Source organism: Falco rusticolus, chromosome 10, assembly GCF_015220075.1.
Source record: "Falco rusticolus isolate bFalRus1 chromosome 10, bFalRus1.pri, whole genome shotgun sequence".
Classification (NCBI taxonomy): domain Eukaryota; kingdom Metazoa; phylum Chordata; class Aves; order Falconiformes; family Falconidae; genus Falco; species Falco rusticolus.
Window position 1 is genome coordinate 9,747,967 of NC_051196.1, and position 25,721 is coordinate 9,773,687.

At 37.0% G+C, this 25,721-nt stretch overlaps 1 protein-coding gene across 4 annotated transcripts in view; it reads left to right on the forward strand.

The window, feature by feature from the left end:
* Positions 1-25,721, forward strand: part of USP47 (ubiquitin specific peptidase 47) — a 59,779-nt gene that overhangs the window by 28,618 nt on the left and 5,440 nt on the right. For 3 of the 4 annotated variants that reach the window (XM_037403385.1, XM_037403386.1, XM_037403388.1), the window contains 17 exons: positions 3,325-3,420; positions 3,504-3,656; positions 5,058-5,225; positions 7,483-7,614; positions 8,284-8,360; positions 8,720-8,775; positions 11,589-11,701; positions 12,618-12,722; positions 13,676-13,883; positions 14,351-14,466; positions 15,440-15,559; positions 16,863-17,640; positions 19,830-20,005; positions 20,191-20,271; positions 21,278-21,393; positions 22,902-23,020; positions 25,076-25,206. In XM_037403385.1, coding sequence (XP_037259282.1) covers positions 3,325-3,420; positions 3,504-3,656; positions 5,058-5,225; positions 7,483-7,614; positions 8,284-8,360; positions 8,720-8,775; positions 11,589-11,701; positions 12,618-12,722; positions 13,676-13,883; positions 14,351-14,466; positions 15,440-15,559; positions 16,863-17,640; positions 19,830-20,005; positions 20,191-20,271; positions 21,278-21,393; positions 22,902-23,020; positions 25,076-25,206 — 2,745 coding nt within the window. The remainder of the gene's footprint in view (positions 1-3,324; positions 3,421-3,503; positions 3,657-5,057; positions 5,226-7,482; positions 7,615-8,283; positions 8,361-8,719; positions 8,776-11,588; positions 11,702-12,617; positions 12,723-13,675; positions 13,884-14,350; positions 14,467-15,439; positions 15,560-16,862; positions 17,641-19,829; positions 20,006-20,190; positions 20,272-21,277; positions 21,394-22,901; positions 23,021-25,075; positions 25,207-25,721) is intronic. The other variant, XM_037403387.1, reaches the window with a different exon arrangement.

Consider the following 25,721-nt stretch of genomic DNA (forward strand, 5'->3'; position numbering starts at 1 on the left):
GTAGAAATTAATTTGGATGTCTGTGTGAACTTACTTTGAGGTGTCATTGCCAAACTGAAACTGGTGAAGGCAGTTAGAATGTGGATGGAGTGATACTTTATGTTCTTAAACTGGGTTGGTAACAAGGTCTTCTGGTTTTAGTTGAGCATATTCTTTGAACGTGGGAAAACTAGATGAGTTATGAAAATCTGAGATGGCAGTTAGTTTCTTGGTTTTTTGAAGAATAGTTTTGCCTAATCGATATTTATTGTGTAACTTTTCGTAAAGATTCTACAGCTCCTGTTCACAGGTTTACACATTTACAGATGCTTGCAGTAAGATACCTGTCAAACTACTATCTCATAGTGCGTTTTTGTGGAGAGGAGCATGTCCAAAGTATCTATCTTTAGCCAGACAATAATTAGTTTGAACTGTTAGTTACAGTGTTTTAGTATGCTAATTGTTATAAATGTTGTAATCAGAATAGTAAAAGCTGGATATACTCAGAACTTGGCTGGACAAGGCCCTGAGCAGCGTGCTTTAAGTTGGGCCTCCTTTGAGCAGGGAGTTAGGATCAGGAGATCTCCAGAAGTCTCTTTCAGTCTATATTGTTCTTTTGATTCTGTGAAATAGCCTTTGTCATACTGATGTATTGCTTGATCATTTATGGTATGTTTTGAAGTTTGTGTGTGTGTGTGTGTGTGTTGGGAATGTTGGAAATGCTTAGTAGCTCTAAGGCTACGTAATAGTTACCTCTTTGAAGATAACTTCAAAGGTAACGTTTACTCTAAAAGTAGAGTTGCACAAAAATGGGGGAATGTCATGTGACAGGTTGTGCAGTGTAGAAGCTTTGTCACTGGTTTTGCTGAGTAAACTGTCAGAGTAGAAAATGGTGAACTGCATTAGAACAGGAATTGTATTAAGAAACATCCTAATCAGCAGAATTAACTTTGGTATAAAGATTATATAGGAGAAAAGTGGAGGAAACACAAATGAGTAAACCTGAGGAACACCAACGTTCCCTTATATGAGGACTGAAAAACATACAGATATTTGTACAGCTCAAAAATAATGGAGTTCTCAAGAATTTTAATCAGGTTATTCAAAGCACAGCTCACTATGTGTGGTAAGCAGTGAAACCACAAGACTAATGTAATAATACTTCATTCAGTTTTTGGGAGTCTGAAGGTTCATCGTTTTTTTCCATACGTAAAAACTTATGGTATGTTTCCTTGTTAAATTGCACATCACATGAATCTATGTAAGCATTATGTAATCATTTATGTCCCATCATTTGTATATTCCCATTCATTCATATGCATGCTGATGCATCGATTGCGACCTTTTTCTTACAATCAAAATACATTTTTATTGTCTTAACTAGTATTTGATTTGATAAGAGTTCTGTGCTCATCTTGTGATGTTTTCTACGCTTCATGTTTTCTGTGTTGGTTATTAAATTTTTTGCTTTCACTTAAATAGTTTTGAATGTTAATCCTTAACTAGTGTACAGAATAGTAAAATTGTAGTAATCCTTTTCTTCCCCTTTTAAAGCAGTGTTATAATTTGCTTAGTAGCTGTCTGATGTTTTAGAATGAGATTACTCACATTTCAGTACATAATCTTACTAAACATGATCTATTTTTTGCCCTTGAGTAAAAGGCAACTCAGCCTCTGTAGCCTTTCAGAAGTAAATATGTAGACAGCAGTTCAGCTCAGACTCTCAAATGTTTTCATGTGACTAGAGAGTCTCTCTGTGTAACAGCTGTGATTTCGGGGCTGTTCAGAGACTTTTCTGGCTGGATCCAAAAATGGTGAAGTGAGACAACTGCCTTCAATGTACAGATGTTCTATTGAGTTTGGTATATTTTTCATGTGTCAGTAGTTGTCACTGATTTTCAAAATACTTTTCTCCTAGAACAGCAACAGAGCTTTTGTAAAACGTTTGTTTTGTTCTTGCTGCTTCCCTGAGTTCTCAGAAAAAAAGAAGGGAGAAAGGAAGAATTGGAGGCTTTTCAAAGAATTTGTCATATCTTTGATTTCCTCCCAAAGTGTGACTTGCCAAACAACTGATTTGGATTTAGGTAGTAATCTTAAGTTCTGTGCCAGCCATGTTACAGTTGGGGCTTAACTTGGCAGTGTAAATTCACCTTCTTACTTATTCAGACTTAGGGAGCAGCTACAGTTCATTGTAAAAGATGATGACTGTAAAAACATTGTTTCTGTTGATCATTTTTGCTTTAAACTAAATGTCTGCATGTGCAAGTTGTATTTGTTTTCACCTCCTTAAGTGAATAGAGAACTTCTGGGTTGCCCTTGGAGTTCAGAAACTCAGAGCCTATCGGCTTGGAAGCTGACTGGCTTAAAGGTTTTAACTTTTAAAATCCTGGTAACATTCTTCACTGAACCTATCTCAGTATTCTCTAGTGAATTTTGTTTGAACAAGTTTGTTCTCAGGTATATACAACTTGCGTGCAGTATTGTTGCAAATTATGTTAGGGGGAGGACTTACGATCAGTTTGGTTGTATTTTGAATATTGTTTGCTGTAGAGAGGAGCAAAGTAGAAATCATTAAAATCCTGGACTGAAGCATTAGTGACAGAACTTTTATGCAGCTGTCAGAGGACAAAATTCCAGTTATCAGTCAGTTGCCTCATAGGTTTATGCTGGGATGCTAGTTCCGTCTTTATAGGAGATGCCACATCTGATTCTCACTCCTTGGGAGTGAAGTCAAATACTCTCCCTCTATCCTCTCCCCACCTTTCACTTTAAAAGTATTATCTTCAAATATAGTTTCCTAAAGTGCTTCCATAGAATGGGACTAAGGCTGTCTTCAGGCAGGACTCTGAGTAATGCTTTTTCCTGCCCCCACCTCCAGTAATTATTGGATGGTATCTGTTTGGAAAAACTCCTCTTGAAAACGCAGAGCCACTGTCTCAAAATTGTGGGAGAACACGACCAAATCAGGGTAAAAAACCTAAGCTAATTTTCACAGCAGTTGACTGAACAGGTGTGACTAAATGTGGTGTGCAAGATTAACAGGAGTAAATGTCATTTTATATGGGATGCTTATTAAAGCAAAGACAATTTGGATTCATCGAATACTGAATGAAATAGAGTTAGCAGTGATTGTGGTTTGACTGTTTAACCCTGAACTGGATAGAAAGGTTGGTTTCTTTTATTTTCCTGACTGTCTGTATCAAACTTTTATCAATCAGATGTTGGTTGTAGATTTAATTGAAGTGATTTGTATGTGCTTGCAATCTCATTGTAAATACATTGTTCTGATTTATACCTACATAGTAAACATTCTTTAAAAATCAGGTAACATCTTTTTGTTATTAGGAAGAAGCACTGCATGCTTTCATTCAGCCTGAGATTCTTGATGGCCCCAATCAGTATTTTTGTGAACGATGTAAGAAGAAATGTGATGCAAGGAAGGTAAAAACTTTACAAATTTATGAAAATAATTTTTTTTCAAATACCAGTCCTTAGTAGCATAATCTTGTCTTCGCTTCATTTAGGGTCTGCGGTTCTTGCATTTTCCATATCTGCTGACGTTACAGCTGAAGAGATTTGACTTTGATTATACCACTATGCACAGAATTAAACTCAATGATCGTATGACTTTTCCTGAGGAGTTAGACATGAGTGTCTTCATTGATGTCGAGGATGAGGTAAAGTGTTTGGTTTCAGAGAAAAGTCTTAACTTTCTTGAAGTTTCTTCTTAAGTAAATCTAATTGTTGATCAGATAACCCATTTTAACAACATTATTCATCTACATAAAATGCTTTTTAGTCATGGCAATGTTTTAATTTGAAGTTTTTAAATCTGTCTGTGTGGATTTTCATTACACTGAGAAGGAAGCATGCTTTCTTATAACTGTAGAGTTTCCACACTTCCATAAAGAAGTTGTTTCTGATTTCTCATATCTTCAAGTGATTTGAAAGGGTTGGTCTTGGGGCTTCTACCTGTACTGAAAATCTAGTATACATATGTCTTAAACTTGTGTCTGAATCTGTTTTGGTCACAAGAGGTGATGTAAAGTCTTGAAACTCTGAATATTGAAGTTAGTCCAGAAAACACTGATGATTGAGTCCTCCTCTCTGACTCACAGTGTTGTGTATGCTGTAGAAATAAGATTTTTAAAATTTTGGTTTTCACTTCCATAATCTTCTGGCTTTTAACTCTTCTGGGTTTGGCAGAAATTCATGTTGTGCTATTACATTCGCCAAAAAAGTATTTAATGTGCTTCCTGTATTAAAGACTAAATTTATTCCTCTAATTCCATTACTGAAAATGTTATGTCACTTAACTAGCTTGTGGTGGTATAAGAGAAATACTGTGTTGATAGGCATATGGAGAGGCTTTTCTGACTCCATACAGACCTTTGTTTTATGAAGTATCCCATTTAAGCAATTTGATATCTCTCAAAGTGTTACTAGGGGGGCTGAATGAGAATGAAAATTCATCTGTGAGAGTAGAACTTGAGACAAAATTGTCAGAAAATCAAAAGAATTATCCAGAAGAAAAAGGATCTGGTAAGAGGTGGATATAGTGACTTGTGCTAAATGAACTGCATTCACAGTATTGTTGACATCACGTTTTTAAGCTAATGGAACGCCAGTCAGTACTACGGTAATACTTTGACTCTGTCCAGTGAGTCGAAATGGGGGAAAAAAAAATCTTTGTGGATGAAACTTATTTCCAGTCAAATCAGCTCAGATTAACAGGGTCGTGTTACAATAGCATTTGCTATCTGGTATTAGACAGGTATTTAATTGAATTAACTAGTAAATGGAATAGGTTAGTAACAGATACAATTTTGTCAGGTATGAAACCAGGTAATTACCATTCAGTTGCACACAAGTCCAGACAGCACTGATCTAGGTGATGGACTGAAGACAGTTACTAGCAGAAATGAGTCCGGTCTTGATGCTGAATTGCAGAGGTCTCTAGGTTTTTGAGGAGTTTCATTGTTTTACAGATTGGAATTTTTTCATTTCACAAACATACTGTTACTTCTTGTTCTGTTTAAGTGTTATATAATGTTACTACATGTGTCTTATTTTTTAAGAAGTCTCCTCAGACCGATAGTTGCACTGACAGTGGAGCTGAAAATGAAGGCAGTTGTCACAGTGATCAGATGAGCAATGATTTTTCTAACGATGATGGAGTTGATGAAGGAATCTGCCTTGAAAGCAACAGTGCAGCAGAAAGAATTTCTAAAGCTGGCAGTGAAAAGGTATGTTTTTAAAAAAAAATGTTGTACTGGGTCTGACTGGGATGGAGTTTCTTCATAGCAGCCTGTATGGTGCTCTGTTTTGGATTTGCGACTGAAACAGTGTTGATAGCACACCAGTGTGGTAGCTGTTGCTGGAGTGTGGCACACAACCAAAGCAATCCATTTCTCATTCTGATCCTTTAATGAGTAGGGCTAGGGGTGGGACATAGCTGGGATGGCTCACGTGTTGACCACAGGGGTATTCCACGCCATATCCCTGCCCTGCCATGTCATGCCATGCTCAGCAGTAAAACCTGGGGGCTTTCCAAAATACCTGTTTCGCAGAGACTGGCTGGGCATTGGTCTGCTGGTGGGAGGTGGTGAGTAATGCCTTTGCCTCGTTGTATCTTTTTTCCTGTTTCCTTCACTTACTAAACTGTCATTATCTCCAACCACAAGTTTTCTCACTTTTGCTGTTTTGATTCTCTCCACCATCCTACTTGAGGGGAGGAGTGAGTGACTGGGTGGATATTTAGTGCTGGCCAGGATCAACCCACCACAAATGTAAATGACAAAAATTCTGATATTGGGGGTAGGGTGAGGGCGTTGAAGTGTATGTTTTTATTCAAATTCCAAAAATTGACACTACTGCTGAGGAAAACGTGTAACTAATTTGGGGGTCACCTGAGAATAATGATCTTCCCAGTCTCAGACGGAGAATTCCCACATAACTTGTTTTGGCAGCAGACACTAAAAGACTGTTTTGTTTTGTGAGCAGTGTTTTTAATTTGAGGCCAACTGTCAAAAGGCCTGCCAGCTTTGGCTGCAGACAAGACATGTCTTGTAGCTTAAGGAGGATATTGGAAAGTTTTGATCAGTCTCAGCTATCCATTTCTGGTCCTCATAAAAACAGTCATATAGATGAGGCCATGGGTCTAAATGATAAATATTCATTCAGTCATCTTGAGTTTAATATAAATGAATTGAGCAGCCAGTCAGTCTAGGATAGCAGTCATCCTTCTGTGGGACATAAAGATTAGTAGAGATCTTAGAGAAACCTGGTGGAGTTTTCTTGGCCATACAAAATTCATCAAAAAACTCGAGTTTTGTGGTAACGTCTACAATGTGTATTTCGTGTGTCATAATTCAGTGAACTCATCTGAAACTTGGCCAATAACTTTTATACAGACATGCTGGGAAGCTGTTTGGCTGTAACTGTTACTTTCATAAATATTTAAAGACTGACTTGCATTTTAATCTGCACATCTGTCAATGTTTACATTTACCTTAAACCATTTGAGAGGGGTTTTTGGTAGATGTTCTGAATACTGTCAATCTGAGCTGGAAAAAAGAAAGACGTTAAATTGACTGGAACAGGGATGGAGTATTGTATCTGTATGTAATGTATCTGCAATGCAAAGTCATGTCTTAATATTGACAGTAGCTTTTGCGAATTAATTCATACTGCTTATTCTCAAGGCAAACTAGCTGTCAAGCCCTGTTAATAGCTTTTTGGTTTGGGTATCTTAATTATGGATGCAGTATATGCAAAGAATTTGCAGAGCATTTCCTCTGTATAGTCGAAAAAAAATTCAATTCCTGCAACACTTCTGTGAGCCGGTATTGTTCAGTTTTAAAGTACACATGACACTGAAGATAACACCGTTAGTACCCTTCTTTTCTATCCTTTATCTGTGAAAAGAAAGGTTTATGACAGCAAACTTGAGTGGTGTGAGAGAAATTTATGTAGAGTACTGATGAGCATTGAATGGTGTGTTGCCGGTTTGTGATATACGTTAAGGGGGCAGAAGGCAATCTTCGAGAATGCAGACAAGGGTGATGCCTGCTGCCACAAAGTTCAGGTTTATTTGGCAAGCTGACCATTAATTTTTCTTGTGTGGAGATATGTTTAATGTCTATCTAGCTAAGAATTCACTAATTCAGAGCTTGTACAGAAAAGCAGCAACAGAAATGTATTCATTCAGTTCAAAAATGTTTCCATGATTTTTTTCCCAAGTCGTTTAGTCTTTTCTCTCTATTCCTACCAGCAAAAGGGAAAATCCCTCTTTACTTCCATTATTACAGGCTCTTGTGTGACGTTTAGCATGTCAGACCTCTGATGTTGTTCAGTGGCTATTGCAGTAATGCATTTCTGTTACACAGGTCTGGTTTGTAACATAAAACTATATATTTGGGTTTGCGTAGTTGTTTTAAAACTTTTAAAAATGATCATTTGGTTACCTTAATATATATCACACCTTTTTTCTTCTGTCCTCAGAGTTCTTTACTGTATGAGCTCTTTTCCGTTATGGTTCATTCTGGAAGTGCTGCTGGTGGCCATTATTACGCCTGTATAAAATCTTTTAGTGATGACCACTGGTACAGCTTTAATGATCAGCATGTTAGCAAGGTAAAAAATAATACTTTTAGTTATCTTGTGTATTAATAGATGAACCAATAAATTTTTATTTTGCATGTGATTTTTCACTTAACATAGAATGAAGCTGGGTTTAGGTGCAGATATTTCAAGCATTTACTTTTTCATCTTCTCATCCTAATGTCCTGCCATATACATATGTTTAACTCGTTAGCTTAACTGATTTCTAGGGATTTATTTATTCATAGGGTTTTGTGCACTGAAGGGGAGGAGTGTTTCTTCTTGAAGGTGAAGGGGGAGTGGTTCATAAAGAACCCTTTATGTGTGTACAGACTGAGCTGGATTTAGACTTTGCCTTCTATGTGTGTGAAGACTCAGACAGTGCTGTTAAACCTGTCCTGCTAATTCATGTCAGGTGTTACATGTATCCATAAACATCATTGCAATCAAGAACCTGAACATTGTTTTTCTAAGAAGTGCCTGCTTTAAAAAAATGTTTACATTCATAGTAAAATGGAAAGGCATATCGCTTTGAAACAGGTTGGGGGTTTTTTTCAGTCAGAAAATAAGCAGAAATATTTTTAAAAATCAGAATTACTAAAATTGTGTGTTGATTATGTAATGTCATTTTTCCTAATGAGAATAAATGCCTCTTGCTTAGTGCAAGTTTCTCAAATAATCATTTAATTGTATTTCTGTTAGATAACTCAGGAAGATATTAAGAAAACATATGGTGGATCTTCTGGAAGCAGAGGCTATTATTCCAGTGCTTTTGCTAGGTTAGTAGTACTGTAATACTTTTTTTTTTTTTTTTTTTTTTTTTTCTGGTGGTGGTCTAGTGTAATCAAATGAGTGGCTAAGATGCATATGCTTAATGTGTTAGCTCAAAATTAATACTAAACACTTCAAATATTTGTAAGAACTATCCTGACTGCTGTTTCAGATCATTAAAATAATGTGATATTTATTTTTATGAAATACTTTTTGGTTAGTGTATTGTTAAGATATATATGGCATAGCTTCTTACTTAAAAAAAACAAAACAAAACAAAAAAAAAAAAAAACCAAAACCAAAAACTTTTGAAATCAATGTTGTCCTGCTCTCTGATAAATTGAGATAACTATTCTTTCTCCACCAGCTCCACAAATGCATACATGCTGATATATAGACTAAAGGATCCAACAAGAAATGCAAGTAAGTATATTTTGCAGTTCTTAACTGACAAGATTCTGTTGTAGAATAAGGAGATGGTTTGCATGTGATAAGTATCAATTTTTGTGAGGATGATGATATTGGTGTTTTTAGAGTAAGCTAAAGTGACTTTAATAAAGGAAGCCTTCTTTTACAGCTGTTCGTTACGTTTTTTTATAGTAAACCTTTATGGATCAGTAGGAGGTCATCACAAAATGAATTTTCTAGTATTTTAGTATTTTGGATATGGAAATAAAAATAGATATACTGGATGACACAATAAACTATATGCTATATAGTGTCATGATTGGTAGTAAAGTAAAAAACCTATTTTCTTAAAAATGATTATGTAAGAACTGCATAATGACAAAGTTTTACAGTTTGTAACCAGCACTCATTGTTCGTGTTTCAGCTGGGAGGTAGACAATATACTGAAAGTTACATAGTCGGAAACAAATCTGGGCTTTTGTGACCTTTTACTTCCCTCATCTCTGATTGATTTAGTTCACTAGGGCTTAGAGGATGCCAGCTCCATGTAATAGTGGACAGGTTGATCGATCTTTAAGATACAGTGCCATGGAAAATGAAGATTCTGTTTGGATTCAAAAAAGTATTTTGTTAATATTACAATGGTTGAGTTGAGCCAAAGATTAATTTGCGTGCATTATCAAATCTGTATTTATTTTTTCTTAAAGGAAAAATTTAGTAATCTGCCCTTATAAAGGGAAATTTGTCAGTTGGGAGCCTGGTTGAAGTTAAGCTGATAAACGTAGAACAGTCTACGCTGTTTTTGGGGTGTATATACTCCAGTTGCCAGAACTTACAATGCCCTGAAGTGCACAAAAAAATTCCAGCCAGTGAATAATTTGTCCTAATAGCTTGAGCAGATGAGAAGCCTCATAAACTTTCAAAGGCAGGTGAAAACCCTCTAATACCTCTGCATTCCTCTCTCTTTCTTTTCTTCCCCTCCACTCTCATTGAATGCTCAAGAGGCTGGGTGCCTTGAAGAATAGATTCAAGCTCTCAAAATCATCCTTTGTAGGGTGAATATTCTGATAGCTGGATTTCTTTCATTCTCAATTGTTAAACTGAAGTTACGTATTACTTAGAGTAGAATCTCATAACTGAAACCTTTGGCACTTCACAATATGTAGCTCCTTTTGGGGCATACTTGTTCTTTTTGAAGAGCATGCAAGCGTAGAAAAAGATGGTATACTTGAGAGAGTTTCTAACACACTAGTTTCTAATGGGCCCAGTAGAGAGGGGAATAAAATATCTTTGAAAATAACACTTTGTTCATCTTACCCTGCTGCTGTGAATATTTTAAGAGGGAGTTGAATACTTCAACTCCTTTTTCTTGGGGGGTAAAATGAATTCCACTGTAAGAACCTGATGATGACTATTAGTAATAACAAGGAAAGAAATTAACAGTGCAAAGATGAGTAAAACAAGCTTTAATATTTTTTAATACAAAATAAGAAGTCCCCTAAGCTTACACTAAATCTTACTTTTTATGAAATCCTGAAATTAGTAAAATTAGACTTGCAACTACTTCTATATCAGTATATTCTAAAAAGTGTTTTATGATACTTGGAGCAAATTTTTCATCTCATTTCCAACATCCTAATAAACACAAACTGTGTTTATTTTTAGCTGCAGTCTGTTTCATAATACATGGAGTACTTTTAGACATGTTACTATTTTCTACTTCTCTACTTGTTTCTTTTCTACTGTTTTCACTTTGAAGTTGAACAATGGTATTTTCTTTGAGGAAATAGGGGAAAAACTGAGTATCACAATCAATTTTGCTGGCTTCATTTCTGAGAATTCATGATACAGGGGACGGTGCAGTTATAAAAAATACATTTGTAAAGTAACAGTATCTGCAGTAGATGCTTTATATAGTTTGGAAGTGGATTCAACACAAGGATGATACTGGTAAAGCCTTTTATTAACAAATTGATAAAGTAGGAAGTCTTAAGAGCAACAAAAATTAACATTGTTTCCATATTTGAATCATTGAAACGATATTACTCATTCTGAACGAGAACTGAGTGTAGACTGTAGGAAGTTTACAATTAGCAGCAGCCTTCAAGTCTGTGGGTCAAGAGCTGTCTTGGGAAATAGATTTTCCTGTAATTGCTATGATTATTAATTCCTCAACAAACAAGTAAAGAAACTGAATCTGCTATTTCAAATTTCTTGTACATGCTAACTTATTTTTAAATCTTAAAAATTATTTGTCTAATTCCTTGCGATAGAAGTGCCACCAGGATTGGAAGACTACTGTATTTGCAATAGTTAATTTTATTTAAAAAACCCAACCTGATGAAGTATTGCATGTTCTGTTTTTGTTTCTCTTTATGAAACAAAATCTCGTGAAGTACACTAATCTGTATTAAGTGCAATATTTGTTTTTATCTTTATATAGATGGTATCTTGTGACTTTTATTAGCTGGTTCACTTTTTAGAACAGAATTTGCCTTTCTTTTAAAACCAGGCTCAAGTGCTGTTATCAGTTAGTGTATCTCTTACAGCAGCAAAGCTTCCCTTACTGATACTGGAATCTTAATCTTGAGCTAATAGCATTTTCTTGCGACGCTGCTGTGTAATTAGGGGGAATAAAAGGCTGACTTTCTGATTTTGTGTAAATCATGATAAATAGAACATGTCATGGTATAGTGGGAAATATGGGTAAAGAAGAAACAAGGAAGAAGGCAGGAAAGAGAACTGCTAAGTATACCCATAATCCTGAAGATGTTGCCCACTGTGGAAAAATGTATTTCGAAAAATTATTGCTTTGTTTTTACCGGCAGAGTTTCTTGAGGCACATGAGTATCCAGAGCATATTAAACAACTGGTACAGAAAGAGAGAGAATTAGAAGAACAAGAAAAGAGGCAGCGTGAAATTGAGCGCAACACTTGCAAGGTTAGAGTTTGTGTTGATTGATGTAATGATACATTTCTAGTATGAAAAGTTTCTACAGTAAATAGTAATTTTTTACTACAATACAGGGACTCTTTTGTGATAAGTTTATTTATATTAATAATTCTTCTAAAGTAAGTATACACCTGTTGGAAGCCTGTACACAGTGGAGGCATCTGTTAGCAGAGATTTTTGTTGAGTTCATGTCTTCTGTGTGAATTTGAATTGATATTAAAACCAAAACAAAACTAATTAATCTGACATGACTTGATTTCAGCTAAATGCTTTCCAAAGTATATGTAACGCTGTATGTTAGGTGCTTCGTACTGTTAAATTTTGTCATATAGGGATGCTTTGCGTTGTGAAATGATGTTTCTTAAACTGATTCAAAATAATAATTTGGCAGAAATAGTGGAATCTTTTTTCCAATCGTAGATTCAATAGTAACAAATAAAATAGGGTATCTGTGATTTACAAGCATGACAGTCAGCTGTCTACCTATGAATCAAGTGATTGTTTTATTAGAAGGTTCTCTGTGGTTGCGAAATATGTAACTGTATACGGAAAAAGGAATTTCACATTCATTGCTCCTGTGTGCATTTTGGTTTGGACAATTTGCACGGTGCCTAGAATTTATGCATTATAATGGTTATACATATAAAATATGGTTATAGGCGTTGCATCCTAGCTGGCAGAAAGATGATACAGATACACATTAATGCTATCTGTTGAGCCTTTGATGTTTCAGCTGGTTACACAACCGTAGACTGAAAAGGAAACTGTCCTATAGCTGAAGTAGAGCTAAAGATGTATTTTATATGATGGTTTGAATATAGGGTTGTACATTTAAACGTACTCTAATACGAAAGGAATTCGCAAATACCTTCATGATCATTTTTCTTCCTTTTGTATTTCATAGATTAAATTGTTCTGCATGCATCCTACAAAACAAATAATGATGGAGAACAAATTAGAGGTTCATAAGGACAGGACACTGCAGGAAGCTGTGGAAATAGCGTACAAGGTATGCTGTGTGTCATAGTCTAGTCTGAATGGTTAGATGTAACTTTTTCTGCCTTTGTGCATCTTCAGTTTTTAAATTTCGAATGCTGTGGGGTTTCTTGTGTGTTGTTTGTTTGGGGTGGTTGGGTGTTTTTTGGGTTTTTTTAAGAGATGGTCTAGTTGATAATTATTTGACTGAGTTTTCTGTTAATAGCCATCAGATTATTTCTGATTGGAATTATATAGCCTGTCCTTTTAAAAGGCAGTATGATTTTACGTACCCTTATTTTAAAATCAGACAGTGAGAGCTCTGTTAGACTCAACCTCAGTAAGTTAAAAGCATTCTGAAGATTTACATTTGTATTGTGGTAAAAATGTTGTATTAAATATGTAATAAGAGAAGTCTTTCAAGAAACTTCCTGCATAGTTAATCCAGTAACATCAGCGAGCACCGAAGCATCTGTCAATCTTTGCCTTCCACAAACAGGTAGTAGTTGAAGACATCTATTCTTGCTTACCTACTTGTACTCCTTAGTTCTTGCCATATGTGTCTGGCTGGCAGAGTACCAGCAAGGCAGTTACACCTTTGGAATGTGTTAACATCTCCTTGAGATGCACAGAAGATAATTAGCCCGTGTGGCTTCCTCAGGCCTCTAAGGTGCCGTTTGGTGTAACTGATAAGTAGTGTATTCCTCTGAATATGCTTCTGGGACCTGTCTTCATTCCCTCTTCTCTGTGTTTTGATGCAGGCTTCTCTTCTGTTTTTAAAAACATGTATACATGTTAAATGTGTGTATATATATTTATAATGTATGTGTATGTTTTTTCTAAAACCAAATTGAAATTGTGAATTCAAAGGATTCCTGGATGTACACGTACAGAGATATTTTTAGCTTACAAAGGGGAAAACTAAACTCACGAATAATCCATGATTTAAATGTTTTGGGGTGGGTTTCTTGTGTGTGCATGATTCAGCTAATGGAGTTAGAAGAGGCTGTTCCTTTGGATTGCTGCCGTCTTGTCAAATATGATGAGTTTCATGACTACTTGGAACGATCTTATGAAGGAGAAGAGGATACACCAATGGGTTTATTACTTGGAGGTGTCAAATCAACGTACATGTTTGACTTACTGTTGGAAACAAGAAGACCTGACCAAATATTCCAGTGCTATAAACCTGGCGGTAAGACATGTAGTTATGTAGAGACAAGGATAGACTAAAATTCTGTATTGCGTGAAGACGTGAAAATAAAATTTGTAAAAACTTGTAAAACATAGAACTTTGTCATGGTGTAGGAAAGAAGAAAAACTTTGTACTAAATTTCACAAAGTCAATACTCAGAACTACATACTGTGCTGTGTTGTCAACTTGTTTCTAATTGAAGCAGTTCTAAGGTACTCTAAAATTTGTCAAACTGGAACATTTTTGCCATTTTGGCATTACAGTTAGTCTGAAAATGAAATTCTGAAATTGCACAAATTCATTACTGTGTATGTGTTTTTAGTACAACCCCTTAATGCATCAGACAAGTGTACATGTGTTTTCTTTGCCTGTTAAATTCTCTTTTTCATATATATATATATATATGTGTGTGTGTATATATATATATAAAAAAAGTGATTTTGTTTTCTTTTTCCTCTTTTCCACAGAGGTCATGGTAAAGGTTCACGTAGTTGACCTGAAGACTGAATCTGTTGCTCCGCCAATTAGTGTACGAGCTTATTTGAATCAAACAGTTTCAGAATTTAAACAGCTGATTTCAAAGGTAATTTACAGTTGTTAAGGATTTGTATTACAGTTTCAGTCATTCTGACTGTGAAAATGTATCATAATTTAAATATCTAAAGCAAGTACCTGCACCTTTTGTAGTTCATACTGTGTGTCCTGTCCAGTAGGGTTAGGCTGAGCTCATCTGGCTGCTGCTGCGAGCAGCGATCTGCTTTTTGCTTCCATCCAGAGTTCTGCGCTGGCTTTCGCACAAGCCTAGCCTCTCTCTGGCCATGTTGCTTACTAGCTTACCAAAATGTTGAACCAGCGCACTGAAGGTCCAGTCAGTGGCACAACTAGCAAACTACTACTGTATAACTGAACCAATACGTAACTTCCCCCATTGGCTTCAGTAATTGAAATTTAACATCCAAAGCTGTCCACGTTCTCCCTACAAACCCTCCTTTTCTTCCCGGTAGCCACTTCTTATTAAGATACAGATTGATTTTTACATGGTCTCAAACCATGCAAATGTTACTGCTTCCATTGAATTGGAAGAAAAATTTTTACTCAGTTCTGTCTAAAATAGTTCAGTGGTTGGTGTAACTTTGTAGTATTTGTTATGAAATATGATTTCAGTAAATTGAATTCAGTCTAAGTGAACAGTGTGCAAAACTTGATGCTCGAGAATATTTTTTTTATATTCAGTAGTTTCATACCCTAAATAAAAAGACCAATTCCTTTTATTACTGGTCATTGACAATGTACCAGTTCTGTGCAAAGCCAAACCATTTCAGTCTGCTAACCTTTTGGAAAAACTAAAATTTGCTACATATCAAAGGATGGAGGAAAGGAGCAGGGACTGAGCAGGTCTGAGAGGCTTTCCCCCACGTTTCTTTTGTGATTTATAAGTCAATAAACAAATGTTCTCCTTTCTCTATGAATGATCTTTAAAAATTAAATACTTGTTCCAGTATTTTGAATAACGTATAATGTGCATGTTAACCTTACTGTCAATGTCTTACTTTAAGGCTACCCACCTGCCTGCTGAAACAATGCGGGTAGTATTAGAACGTTGCTACAATGACTTGCGTCTTCTGAACGTTTCCAGCAAAACGCTGAAAGCTGAAGGCTTTTTTAGAAGCAACAAGGTACATGCTCTGGTTTTTAAATTGTTCGTTTCATGTATTTGTAGACTTCACTGTTGTTTTGTGAAAGGTATGTATGTCTGCATAGAATTTGTAATGGATACTTGTCATGTATTTCACTGTCTACTCTGTGGGGGTTTTTAACTAGAAAATACTGTGGTGCACATGAATACTATATGTGGGAGAGATATATACTATATATGTGATATATCATACATACTATGTATGAAACCAAGTGTACATAACAAGGTAAAGCAGATTCAGAGTCAGACATCTGGTTGATACTCAGTGGTTCAAGTGGTGGTGAGGTTAACAGTCTTGCAATGAAGACTTTTAAGCCAACCCTTCTTAGGGAACAAAGGTTGGCGTATGACTGTGAAACCTGCCTAATTGTTTTTTAAACCTTCCGAACAGCTGCGCCTACTCTCAGTATTAAAGGTATTAAAAAAACAAATGTCAAAACTAAGAGCAAGTTTTTGGTGGGTTTTTGTCTTAAATTCAGTAACTTTTACTATGTAAATTCCCCCTAGCCAAATTTATATTGGTTTTCCAAAAAGACTTCTAATAATGTTTCTGTAAGTACTTGTGTAATGCATTCAGAAAAGGAGTAACTTGGTACTTAACATCTGGAACGTAACAAAAAAATGCCCTTTTTACTACAGTAGTAATACCACATCTTTAAGCACCTTTTACACGCCTGTCTCTGAAATGTAAGCTCAAGAACACGTTATCCTTCACGAGGGAAGATTAGCGAAGGCTTTGATGGCTTATAGCTGAGCAAACAATGGCATTGACCTGTTATTCAGTTGCTTCAAGCCCGTTCACGTTGTCACTGCAACACAGTGGCCTTTGACAAAGGGGGGAAAGAAATTCGTTCCCTTGAGGTCTGATTTATGCTATTGCTTACCCATGTATACATTTAAAGATTTCTTATTTAGGATGCTAGAAAATAGGCAACTGTAGCTGTGGGGCGCGTTACTGCCGTAACTAGTGTTAGCGTAGAGGTGCAGGGTGCACATCAAGTGATACATTAATCTGCTTCTCAACATAATTGTCTATTGCAGCTCGTCACTCTGGCTACAGTTCACTTTGATCTTAACATGATTAGTAAAGTAAGGAAAAGTGAAATTGTTATTAAACTGCAGACTCCTGAGTCTGTCCTTTTCTAAACATGTATTTTAATTTTCTTATAAAAAGCGATGGGTTTAGTGACATAATTTCTAATGTGTGCTTAATCCTTTGTGTTTGCTATTGTCACTTTTATTTAAAATAACACTGCATGATAAACCCGTTATCTTCTATTCAGGTATTTATTGAAAGCTCAGAGTCTTCAGATCGTCATGTGGCATATACAGATTCTCATTTATGGAAACTTTTGGATCGTCATGCAAATACAATCAGACTGTATGTTTCACTACCAGAGCAATCACCTGGATCTCAGTTTAGAAGAGCAGTTTATCAGAAGTCTAGTGGAGATTCAGGCAACTTGGATGAAGCCTGTGAAAGAGTTAAAGGACCTGTAGTAAATATGAAATCTGTAGAGGCAATTCTGGAAGAAAGCACTGAAAAACTTAAAAGCCTGTCGCTGCAGCAGCAGCAGGAGGGAGATAATGGAGACAGCAGCAAAAGCACAGAAGCCAGTGATTTTGAAAACATTGAGTCACCTTTAAATGAAATAGACTCTTCAGCTTCAGCAGAAAACAGAGAACTTGAAAACCAAATTCAGATTTCCGATCCAGAAAATCTTCAGTCTGAGGAACGGTCAGATTCAGATGTAAATAACGACAGGAGTACAAGTTCGGTGGACAGTGATATCCTCAGTTCAAGTCATAGCAGTGATACTTTATGCAATGTGGACAATGCCCCAATTCCCTTGGCTAATGGACTTGATTCTCACAGTATCACAAGTAGTAGGCGATCAAAAGCACATCAGGGGAAGAAAGAAACCTGGGACACAGCAGAAGAAGATTCTGGAACAGATAGTGAATACGATGAAAGTGGCAAGAGCAGAGGAGAAGCACAATATATGTACTTTAAGTCGGAACCCTACACTGCAGATGAAGGTTCAGGAGAAGGGCAAAAATGTAGGTGTTCTTTTTTAAGTGCCTTAAAATAATCCAGCTTTTATTTCTATTTAATTCATATGTTGTGTTAAAAAGTCTAGTGACAGTGTTGAAAAACTTGATTGTATTCAAATAAGAGCTAATGGAAGTCCAGAGATGGGATGTGGTGTGGGAATAAGGGACTACATATTTGAACAGTGTCTTGCTTTTTTGTTTTTAAGAAAATGAAAAGCTGTCTCTGGGATACATCCATTTCCTTATATTGAAAGCGTTTGCTGAAGGGCAGGCTGAGGTGTCTTCCAGTGAAAGGGAAATAGTTGTGTCTGCTGATGGTGATTCTTTCAGAACACCGTTATTTACCATGGTTCGCAGAGCAGTAATTCTGTTAACATTTAGATTAACCTGAAGACTTCTAGTCATCTGATTGTAAATAAAATGCACGTGCACTTGATGTTAATCATTTAGTCCAGTAGACTTGCTTTCCATTGACTGAAGTACAAATCGGTACAATGAAGTGCATGGCTGACATGAAAATACCTGAACAGTTGCGTGTAAGCGTCTTAAGTAGTATATGAATTGCCATAAAGATAAATCATTTAATCAGTGAACAGTACCTGTTTGATAACCAACAGAAGAATAACTAAAGAATAGCAGGATATAAGATAAATATTTTGAAAGGCAAAGATTTTCCTATCAATCAGGAAATCCTGCTGTACTAATAATGGGTAAAGAGCAAAATTTTTTGGGGTGGTTTTTGGTTGTTTTGTTGTTTGGAACATGTTTGGAAATGTTTTTGGAACAAACATTTTCGTTTTTAAAACCACAGAGAAGTTTAATTGCAGCTACTAAAATTTTAATAAAATTACTCTTTTAGCCTGGGAGGATCTGTCTTTGGGGCTAATCTTGAACTACTTGAATTTTTTCCTGGTTTTTTTTGTAGGACTAGTTGTATGCAGGAGTTATTTGTTTACGGTAATTTTGATGCTTTCATAGTACACTGTATAAATTATTATCCTGAGGAGAAAGCTTTTATGTATTTTTAGTAGGACATCATGAATGGATTTATAATTCAAATAACTTGTTCAGTTAAATATTCTGAATAACATTTTTTGTTTTAATGAGTCATAACACGATATAATCATACTGTTTTTTGTAGTGTAGTCCAAGTTGCATATATTAAGAAACACAATTTCTAAAGATAAACTATTTACTTTACTTTCCAGAATTTCATACCACTGCAGTGGCTTTTCCGTAATTACAGAATTACTCTATTAAAAAGTCCCTTAATGTAGATTCGAGCTTGCCTTGTGATGTCCTGTGGCCTTCCAGAACACACTTAACGAAACTTTTTAATCCTGAAAGCTAGGAGGAAAAATAAAAATGTTTGGGTGGCATGTGCCTGGCTAGCCCCAATTCAGAAGCACCTCCTGTCTCTTCCTTGAGGCAAGGAAAACCTGTTGGCGAATTATCTGCAAAAGTTCCACCTGATTCTCCATTTATTGTCTACTGAATGGAGAAGGTGCTGCTTTACTCCACTACTTCACTGACTGAGAAATAGGGCCGTTTGGAACTGCTATGTCTTCCAGGAGCATCTGCCCATAAATGTTTAAAATCATAAAATCATGGAGTGGTTTGGGTTGGAAGGGACCTTAAAGATCATCTTGTTCCAACCGACCTGTCCCAGTGTCTCACCACCCTCACAGTGAAGAATTTCTTCCTAATCCCTAATCTAAACCTGCCCCCTTTCAGCTTAAAGCCATTCACCCTTGTCCTATCACTACACGCCCTTGTAAAAAGTCCCTCTCCAGCTTTCTTGGAGGCCCCTTTAGGTGCTGGAAGGCGGCTGTAAGGTCTCCCTGGAGCCTTCTCCTCTCCAGGCTGAACAACGCCAGCTCCCCCAGCCCGTCTTCGTGGGAGAGCTGCTCCAGCCCTCTGGGCTTGCTCCAACAGGTCCATGTCCTTATGTTGGGGGCCCCAGAACTGGACACAGGCAGTACTCCAGGGGCAGGGGAGGCACATACAGCAAAGCTCTTAGAGGTTAGAGTAGAGCTTCAGATAAAATGTAAATGTGGCCATTAACTATAATTCTGACTCTTCAGTTGCGTTTTACTACAAGTGATAACTGTGAATACACGGGAATAATATTCTAGAGTGAGGGGTTTTTTGATAGTGCAGTTTTTCATGCCATTTATTTCTTTATTTTTGCTTAGGGCTGATGGTGCATGTTGATAAAAGAATTACACTGTCTGCCTTCAAGCAACATTTGGAGCCTTTTGTTGGAGTTCCGTCTTCTCACTTCAAAGTCTTTAGAGTCTACGCCAGCAATCAAGAGTTCGAGAGTGTTCGGCTGAATGAGACACTTTCATCATTTTCTGATGACAATAAGGTTATTCAGAAGTTATTTTGAGTCATTAAAAAAGTATTGTTACCATACAGACAAACTTGAGAACGTATTTTACAACTTTTTGGTTACTTGCCAAGTGAAATAATTACATTGGTTTTGGTAGTGTGTTAGAAAATATAATTCTGATTTTGGTGTCAGTTCTAACAGATACTCCTTTTTCCTTCTAGATAACTATTAGACTTGGAAGAGCCCTTAAGAAGGGTGAATACAGAGTCAAAGTCTATCAGCTTTTGGTAAATGAGCCAGAGGTAAGGTGTTGAATGTTTCAAGAGTGATTCGTGAAAACATTAGTATGTGCCTTGGCAGAGTTTTTTCTCTGAAATCTTGGGGGGGGTAAAAAGGAAATCCTCTTTTCTCTGTATTTTCCTTTAAGTTCTCTTGGCTTTAGAAAGCGAACATGAGATTATTTCTGCTTATTTTGTTCCAAGTGTACAATTGGAATGTGATCTACGTTATCTCTCTGAAGTGTCTCCATCTCTGCGGTGTAAATAGAGTACAAAAGAAAATAATTGTTTCTTTTTTGTCGTGTAGAATTCTTTCCAAATAAGAAACTTGTTACGCTCACGGCTGCAGTTTTCAGTAATATTGTAGTGATATAATTTGTTGCATTTTGTGCACTGCAGACAGTGCTTATCAGAATGGTTAGCTGGAGAGCAGTCCTCTTCTGCATAAGACAAGCGTGGAACAAAAATGCCTCCCTTGCAATAATGCAGCTCGCGTCCTTGTTACATCTTTTGGGACATGAACCTTAATTTCTGATTTTATTTTTTAGACCAAACTGCAGAATACATATTAATAATGGATAATGGTAAGAGTCTGAAGCTGAACTGGTAAAGCAGGGAATAAAGATAAATTTAAAAGTAACTTCAGTGGAGTCATGGAGTTCTGGTCTATATGACCAGTGAAAGCCAAGAAAGTGGCTTTTTTATTATCATGTGGCTTATTTAATCTAAAAGCTTCTTTCAGATTCTTTAGAATGTTAATGTAACGGTAGCAATTAGTAACGCAGACACAAGACACCATTTCTGCAGTGGCATTCAGAGTACTTGAACGACCTGTCAAAGGGCTGCTGCTACACAGATTCGTTAAACCTAATTTTAATCAGTTAATTGCCTACCTTGTTCATGAAAAGCATTCTTCTAATGGTCATTTTGCTAGGTGAATGGGACTGATCACAAAACATGAACAGTAGGCAAATCTGCTTTCTTCTGTTCAAAAAATTTGTCTTTAACCACTTTCTATGTATGTTCACAGCCATGCAAGTTTCTTCTAGATGCAGTTTTTGCTAAAGGAATGACTGTCCGACAGTCAAAAGAGGAGCTGCTTCCTCAGCTTCGAGAACAGTGTGGCCTAGACTTGACAATTGACAGGTAAAGAGGCTGCAGGCTGTTCAAGTTACTTGAACTAAGTGTTACTTCAAAATGTGGGTTTTCTGCCTCTTGTGGAGAAAGGAGTTTATGAAAGGAGCAGAAGTAAGTTACTGTGGCGCTGAAGGACATTGTGAATCCAAACATTAGTTTAGCAGTTCTTGGCTTTCATGTAGGATAATACGGAGAATAATATTTATATATAATTGCCTGTATGCAACATGTCTATGGCTTTAGATCTGAGAAGTATTTTTCTCTCCTTCAGAAAGGAGAGCGTTAAGGAAATCAGTTCACAAAAAAGCCACCTTCTCTCTAGATCATAGAATCATTTAGGTTGGAAAAGACCTTTGAGATCCTCAAGACCAACTGTTAACCCAGGACTACCAAGTCCATCACTAACCCGTGTCCTCAAGGACCGCATCTACATGTTTTTTAAACGCAGCTGCAGGCCCAGCACAGAAGTAAGATGTCCATGTGGGTGCAGGCCCAGCGCAGGTCACTGCAGCAGCTGCCTTGTGCGTTACCGTGGGGGGCGCGTACAGCACTAAGCCAGTCCCTTTACCCATCATCAGCTCTCAAGGCTGAGCGCGCTTTGGGGCCTTGATGGCACACCCTCCCTACTGCTGGTTCCATCAACGTGGTATTTACTGTGGAACAGCTGACACTGTATCCACCGGAATTAAGAAAAACCTGTAAGATGTGGTAAGCGAGCTGTAGAGCCTTGGCGTATGCCTCAATTCAAGCTGGAGCAGGACACTGGAGCACAAGTCTTGGCCTTTCTCTGTTGGGAAATGGAGTGGAAACCTAAACCTGAACAAGTTTTTCTCCTTTCCTCACCCTGACTGGGTCCAAGGATTTTTGACTGCCGTGCTTGGGTTATGTTCTCTAGTGCCCTATAATCATGGGGCATTTCACAAAATTTATGCCTGCCTTTGTGTGTGGAGAAACCACTACAGTTGAAGTTTCATGTGCTTATTTTTCAGTCACGTTCTAGGTTTTTGTACCTTTATTTACCTCTGTATCTAAATCAAAGCTCGAGCTTTTGTATTGTGACTGGTTTGATGCAGTAGAGCTAAGTACAGCAATCAGACACCAATGCTCTTCTAAACCTCCACCTCTCCCCCTTCCCCCCCCTCAAAAAAAAAAAAAAAAAAGGAGGGGGGGCGGAGCAGAGCTGCAAAATTTTCAGAAGTGTCTGAAAATATCCAATTTTCTTGTCCCAGGTAGGAAACTGTTTTCTTCCTCTAAATCCCTTCACATTTCTTGTACAGAACAGCGATCAAACAGCCGTGTTTTCCTTGTGTTTATGAATGATTTGGCACTAGGAACCAGTGTGGATACCTTGCTGTCAGGACTATTTCAGAATGTTAAAGGAATTCCTGATAAACCTAACCAAACCTTGCATAAATGAGTTGTAGTTCAGTGTTGTCAGAAAATACTCAGTTTTGATCTCTGGCAGTGGTTTTACTAGCAGATGAAAACTCTCGGTTTTCTTCATGATGTATCTACAGGTTTCGCCTTCGAAAAAAAACCTGGAAGAACCCAGGCACTGTGTTTCTGGATTATCATATCTATGAAGAAGATATCAATATTTCAAGCAATTGGGAGGTCTTCCTAGAAATACTTGATGGTAATGGTGCAGTGTCAAGGGAAAGCAAAGATAACGTCAGAGATTTTGGGGGGGTTTATTTAGAGAACATTGGAAATTGTACTTTAGCTTTTTCCTTTTTTTTGAAGACTGTTACTGACGTTTTAATAACATTTTATTAAAAAAAATAGAACAAAAAGAATTAAAAATAATAAAAGCTCTGCATGAAGATGGGGGGATTGTGCAAGCGCAGATTTCCTGTGGCTGCGATGTGCTGAAGGTCTAATTGCAGTGCTCTTTTGCAGGTTTATTGGAAACTTTTGGACATACTGTAGTACTGTAGGCGGCTTTTTGCACATGTCTGTTTCCATTGTACATAAAAGCTGTAGGAATGCCTATATGTTACACTTTTATTTGTATTTAATTTTTGGACTGGTATTGGTGATGTTTGGAGTTAGCCAAAAAATACGTGTGTGTATATATATACAGGTAATAGGTATATAATTTGTTTTTAAATCAGCACAGCTGGTCAGACAGCATGCTTGGCTTGAGAAGTCTCATTCAGCTGTTAATCCAGTATTTTGGAGCTGTGTTCAATCCTGGTATTTTATATTTTTAACAAAGTTGTGACATCATAAGTGCCAAAATTTGAAATGAACATGGGAAGTTCAGGAGGCCTGTAGATGCCTATAGACATATGTATCAGCTCACACTTCAGTTAAAACGTCACGGTTTTAAATATTTTTGGGGTTAGTTTTAGATTAATTTCTGTAGTGAGTAGGTCTTGGAGGTACCTGTGTTTAGATCGCTGCAGCCCACCTAGTTCCCAGCCATGCCATATTATAGAGCAGGCTTCCCAGTGTTCTGTAATATTCTGTGTCACTGTCTAGCTCTGCCCCAAAGGCGCTGCTTTAATCCAGTTGTAGAAGATGCAGCTAGATCCCACTATATTCTGTGAAAATTAAGTCTTGTGTACTCACTGCTACCAGAGAGGTTTTGGAAGAGTGTAAAGGCAACTGCTTTAAGTCAGGGTTTGTAAGACCTTCCACCATCACCATGGCTTTCATCTTCTTCTTCACCTAAACACTGAAAACGTTAGGCAGGTAAATAATCAGCTTAGAATAATTTACAGTCCAGTTTCTTAGCATAGCAACTTTACATCACATTGTTGCAGACACATTTAAATTGGTTATTCTCTGAAGAAAACTTAGCTAACTGCTTCAGATTGGAAATAAATGCCAGGCAGTGTTAGGTGGCTGTATCTTTATTTCAGACAATAGCTTGGTGTTGAAAGGTGGCACAAACGTAGTCATAGGCAAGACTGTAGAAGGGAGAAGCTTAAACAGTGGTGGTCGTTTTGTGCAAATCAAGCATGTAATGGTAGACGTAAATGTTTAAGCCACAAGTTCTGCATGCTAAATTACAGAATTATAGACTGGTTTAAAATAAAAATAAAATCAGCCCTTTGATATCACTTCAGATGATCTGATTTTAACCCTAACAGTATTACCTTGTCAGCTAGAGAAAGCTCTGTTACCTGAAACAATTACAAAAAAGCTGGAGGCAGCACGTACTAGAACTCCTCAGGGTAGCAGGTGTAAAGCAGGCTTTGGTAACAGGTGTGTAGTTAGTGTGTGAAATCCTGAAGTCAAACATGGAAAGTTTATTTTGTTAGAGAGAGAGAAGTGCGTGAATAAAGACCAGATTGCGGAGGAAGGTCTTACACGAGTACAAGATCTGGAGGTGGATAGATACTGTATGTATAGCTGAGCTGGGGGTGGTGGAAAAATGTGCCCTAAAGAATAATAAATGGCATGGCTTCTGAGAGATGCTGCCTATGAGAAAGTCCTTGAAAGGACTTGATAACAAAGAAAAGTTGAACTAAATCTTGGTCCTTTGGTTGTTCCCTCCCTTGCTTTTTTTTTTTTTTTTTTTAAATAGTTGACTACTTGCATGACATTTACTGGGTTACTTAGTTTGTGGATGTTTATGTAGTGCAATCTTCCATATTTCAGTGTGTTTATGCCATGGAAAATCCTTAATTTTAAATAGGATCTTTTCTGATGGTAATATAATAAATTTCTCTTTCTTTCCTAGGAGTAGAAAAGATGAAATCTATGTCCCAGCTTGCTGTTTTATCAAGACGGTGGAGGCCATCAGAAATGAAACTAGATTCTTTCCAGGAAGTAGTACTAGAAAGTAGCAGTGTTGAGGAATTAAAGGAGAAGGTAAAACATGTAACATGATGCGGGTTTCCTATGGTATCTAAGAGCTTTGTTGCTGTCCTATGTTGGGAAGCACAGAGATCTCATAGCTACAAAAATCTTGTTGTGTGGTGATTAGTTTTCTTCCCAGGAACTGAGAACTTGTCCCATACTATTACCAAAGCCATGCGAATTATTAGCTTTACTTATGAGTTTCATGTAACAGTCTGGTATCCAAGTATTCAGCTGAATGCATGCAAAAAAAGAGTCATATCTTGAAGTTTAAGAAGCATAATTTTACCTGTGCCCCGTATCCTTGAAAAACACTTATGAAAGACAAGCTAAACTATTTTCACTTTGTTTTTTCAAGCCAGTATTTTGGTGTTCGTAAGTACCAAACCTTTCAGCCTCTTCATACGTGAACTTGAGAGCTGTTGCTCAGGGAGAGTGTAACTGTACCAAGTAGAGCGAACTATATTTCGGGTGGAAAGAAATACAGCTTTGGTGTGTTGGTGTTTTGGGTTTTTTTTTTCCTGAAG